At 42.4% G+C, this 4,377-nt stretch overlaps 1 protein-coding gene across 1 annotated transcript; it reads left to right on the top strand.

Annotated features, from left to right (window-relative positions):
- Positions 1–1,451: 1,451 nt before the first annotated feature.
- Positions 1,452–4,273, top strand: cisha (cytokine inducible SH2-containing protein a). Its single transcript, XM_008408647.2, has 3 exons — positions 1,452–1,914; positions 2,538–2,701; positions 3,470–4,273. The coding sequence occupies exons 1-3, from the start codon at positions 1,895–1,897 to the stop codon at positions 3,967–3,969; spliced, it is 684 nt and encodes a 227-aa protein (XP_008406869.1). The 5' UTR covers positions 1,452–1,894; the 3' UTR covers positions 3,970–4,273.
- The last annotated feature ends 104 nt before the right edge of the window (positions 4,274–4,377 follow it).

The raw sequence follows: 4,377 nt of genomic DNA, 5'->3' as shown, positions 1-4,377 counted from the left end.
ACAGAGGTAGAGGAAAAAAAAATTCTGTCACTTTTGCCTTATCAGCCAATACTGAGGCAAGAGAATTCTCTAACGAGTCCTACACCAGGTCTACTATTAACGGGAAACAACAGTGAAATCACCGATAAAGCCCAAGAGGAAAAATGCTGAGGGACACAAAGTCTCATTGACTGTGAGTGTGAACACAGTCGGGTGCATTTTGAACATACAAAACGGGGTGAGTAATGACTTAAATAAAATCTGCTCTCAGGAAAATGCTTACAAATAAGCAGCAGCATCCCTGTCCAGGTTGTACAGGTTGCTGCTCTTCTGTTGACCATTGGAGATAGGCACCAGCACCCCTCGCAACCTCATTTCGGTATTTAACTGTAAATACCGCAGTTACTGCAGCACATGTTTTTATTCTGCCACAGAGCTACCATTGGAATTTACACACATAATAGAATGAAGCAACACTAGCTTCACTTATTAATCTTTGATTTGACTATCAATAAGTGTCATTATGACAAAAAAATGGGATGTTTACATTCTGCAGAACGTGTGGAAGTTGCCATTAATCACAGTTTCATTCAACTGGAAATGAGGTCGGCTGCAGGCCTTGATCCATTTCTTGCATTATTTCAGACTCAGTTTGGGATTTGGAAATGTAATAAATTATATTCTGCCTTCTATACACTCTGGATAACGGCTGTTGGGATTGCATATTGATAACATTGGACCATGACTTCCTATTATTTTCCTTTAAATCTGAGTAACAGCAGTGTGTTTGCTATGGTAAACACTGGGAATGTTGTCGGAGATTCAGTTCCTCCAGATAAGGTGCATGTACTTCAGGACAAATTGCGACCGCTGATTGGTCAGTTGCTCACAAAACCCCCCTAAATGATTGACGGAAGATTGACAGAGCCAACGTCATGTCAATTACATTCTAGGTGTCTAAAAATTTTGACTAAATCTGGAGTGGTAATGTGAAATATCTGCACGTACATTCTGATCTGACTTGTAAGAATAATAATTTACGATATCTTCAATTACATTTTGACGAGTTAAAATTCCTTTCAAGACATCTCAAGTGACGGGACACAGCTAATCCATCTAGAACCTGATCATCAATTATTTGTTTTTTCCTTAACTTCCCAGTTGTTTCTGCTATATTTTTATATTCATTGAGATATACTTATTATTATTATTATTTTTATTCAGTTATTTGGCTTGTCATCGAGATTTGCTATATTTTAAAATTTGTTGTGCTTTCTTTCGCGTACAACGAGAATAAAATGAATGAATTCTGACTTCACTTATCTGCAATCAGGATATCCGATTTCAGGCCGAATTTATGTTAAAACGGCCTGCCATAAATCCTGCTCCTTCCATAGTACCGCATGCACGTCGTGACGCGAACGCGGCGAGCGAACGGGAGCGACGAACGCAGCAGACGCGGTGACGTCAGAGCCGCCGGGTTCTGTGAGGAGTTCTCAGAATCGACTTCTAGGAAACGGTAAATTTTAAAAGCCGATCCTTTAGCCTCTGTTCCTCACACATTTGGATCTCAGTCTGGCGACAACACACTCCGAACCGCTGCCGCCACAGCCGGACCGAGCTTTTTGAGAGAAAAGTCGTTTTGTATTTCTTTAACCTGCGCCGCTTCGCACCGGGGAAGTGGCGTTTTTTTTTTTCTCGTTCATGACAGCAACATATCCTGGTCGGCTTCGTGTTCGCCTTTTCACGTAAAACCGATACTACAAGGTTTGATTTGTTTTCTGTCTTAATAGAAAGACAGCTGTCTCTACAGACATATCGCGTCTCTCTCTTTTTCCTTTTCTTTTTTTTTTTGCGTTTATTTTCTGAATCCAAACAACAAATAGTATTTTTCCCCCCCGGAGGATTTTATAGTATGATTCTTTGTGAACGAGGGTGAGTAGACTTCTTTGTTTTCGCTGTTTTCACGCCAGTGCGCATATCTGAGAACAAATCTGTCCTGGATGTTTATCCGCACTGAATCATTTTTCGGGTTAAACTGGATCCCAAGTTTATTAGAAAGGCGCAATTAAAACAAACAAATGAATCCACTGAAGCGCCTCACTTCAAGAAATAACACAGTTGAACCGAGCTTATTTTAAAATATAATTATAAATTTATACATGTGTGTGTGTTGGTTTGATATTTGAAGACAAAAAAATGCCGTGACATAATGGCAAAATTGTAAAAATTGTTCTAAATTTATATATACATATAAAAAAACAACCATGAATATTAATAAATAGGAACTGTATTTTTCCTTCGAGATTAACATGTCTAGAACAGAGTTGTCTAAATTTAACATTCCTCCTAATTAACACAAATACAGACGTTGAAATAAAAACATTTCTCTCGTACCTCATGGCGCCATAAAACCAAAATCATCTGGGAACAAAAGGTCAAAATGTGGCCCTTAAAGAAAGCCTGGACGTGTAACGCCTGGTTTATTTATGGAGGGGGTTTGTCTGTGCCATTTATAATAATTTTCCATGGTTTTTTCTTCTCGTTTATTTTCCCAGACCCAGGTCTCTTCTCCCTGCTGCTCCATCTTCTCAGGCCCCGTGGGGCATGCGGGAGGGAACAGCCGCCATTGCCCCGTGCTTTCAGAGCAAACCCCCCAAATGGGACCCCACCAAGGACCTGCGGGCGATTGCCAGCAACTTCTGCTACCTAGAAAATTCAGGTAAGGTCTTCCAGTCACAAGATGAATATTTTTTGTTTGGCTTATCATGATTGCAAATTCAGCTGGATGATAAATTGTGCCTATATTTACTGTGATAAACCACAATATTGCTGTTTTAAGTCAGTTTTCAAGTAGTGTATTGATAAATGCACTCTAATGGAACTCTGAAAAGGCAAATAAATTTACATTTTGTAAACAACAGTTGAGACTGTAACTGGAAGATGATATAAATATTCAAATTAAAACAAAACAACCCACCAAAAACCATCAAAGATGAGAATTAGCCTCTGTGGCTGAACCTGGCATGTTTACATGATGTATTCATGTTCGTTGATTTGCATTGCCCATTTTGTGGAAAACACATTTGATTCCAGTGAAACCATCAATAAAATGGATTGTTTCTTTTTCTGTAAACAAAATATCAGAATTAGACTCAGAGTTCCTGTTAATGTCATTTTCCAAGAATAAAGCACAATAACATTTAAAAAGCAGCAACTATAGAAGAAACAGAACTGGGATGTTAAGAATAAATAAAGAATCATCAGAAAATAAATTATTGAGTTGATTTTAATTTATTATGTGATTAATTGATGACAGGCTAAATGTGCTTTATGTTCATTTTAATAATTTTCTCGTTTTATTTTTCTGTGTTGTAAAAACGTGTAAAATCAGTGAAATTGTCATTTAATCCACTGTTTGGTCGATTTTCTGCAGTGTTTTCATGTTTATCAGAGCAGAACTGTTCATAATGTGATGGTGTGTGTGCAGGCTGGTACTGGGGAGCCATCACTGCAGCCCAGGCCCACGCCGCCCTGCAGGACGCCCCAGAGGGAGCCTTCCTGGTGCGGGACAGCAGCCACCCCCTGTACATGCTGACCCTGTCGGTCAGGACGGCGCGCGGACCCACCAGCATCCGGATCCAGTACAGCGGCGCCCAGTTCCTGCTGGACTCCAGCTCCGGGGCGCGGGCCAGCCTCTCGTCCTTCCCCAACGTCCCCAGCCTGGTGCAGCACTACATGGGGGCGGAGCGGAAAGCGGAGGAGCGGAGGGCGGAGGAGCAGGCGGCGCCGGCGAAACCCTCCGAGCCGTCGGCCCAGGAGGCGTCGGTGGTGCTGAAGCTGAAGCGGGCCGTGTACAAACCACAGAACCTCCCGAGTCTGCAGCACCTGACACGCCTAGTCATCAACAGACACAGCGCCGGCACGGAGCAGCTGCCGCTCCCCAAGCCGCTGCTGCGCTTCCTGCAGGACTATCCCTTCAAGGTGTGAGCAGGAGCGGAGCTGGACTGACCCGGTTTACGCTGAAGGAGGAGAAGGCGCTGCGCAGCAGGTAGTTTGGACCTGCGGAGGCCAGTCACAGAGACATTCTGACATGTCTGGGTTCAGACTTCAACCCTCCTGTGGACGGCAGGAGGTCGGTACTGTAGGCTCCTCAAACATGGACACGGCCGCGTCTGGATGTACATACTGGTTAAGAAATGACACTGATTTCACTGAGATGTCTTTCATGCCATTTTATTTTTCTCAGCAAAAGCATTTTTGTACTTTTTACATGTGTACATTTTTTTCTATTAAAACTGGAACTTACAATTTCTGTGCTGCTTAAAATCCAGTTATTTCAACAACTCCCCCCCACTAACAATCACATGCTGCCGGCTCTTGTGACGCTCGTTGTTG

This window comes from Poecilia reticulata, linkage group LG5, assembly GCF_000633615.1.
Source record: "Poecilia reticulata strain Guanapo linkage group LG5, Guppy_female_1.0+MT, whole genome shotgun sequence".
Taxonomy (NCBI): Eukaryota; Metazoa; Chordata; class Actinopteri; order Cyprinodontiformes; family Poeciliidae; genus Poecilia; species Poecilia reticulata.
This window is presented reverse-complemented; position numbering and strand designations above follow the sequence as displayed.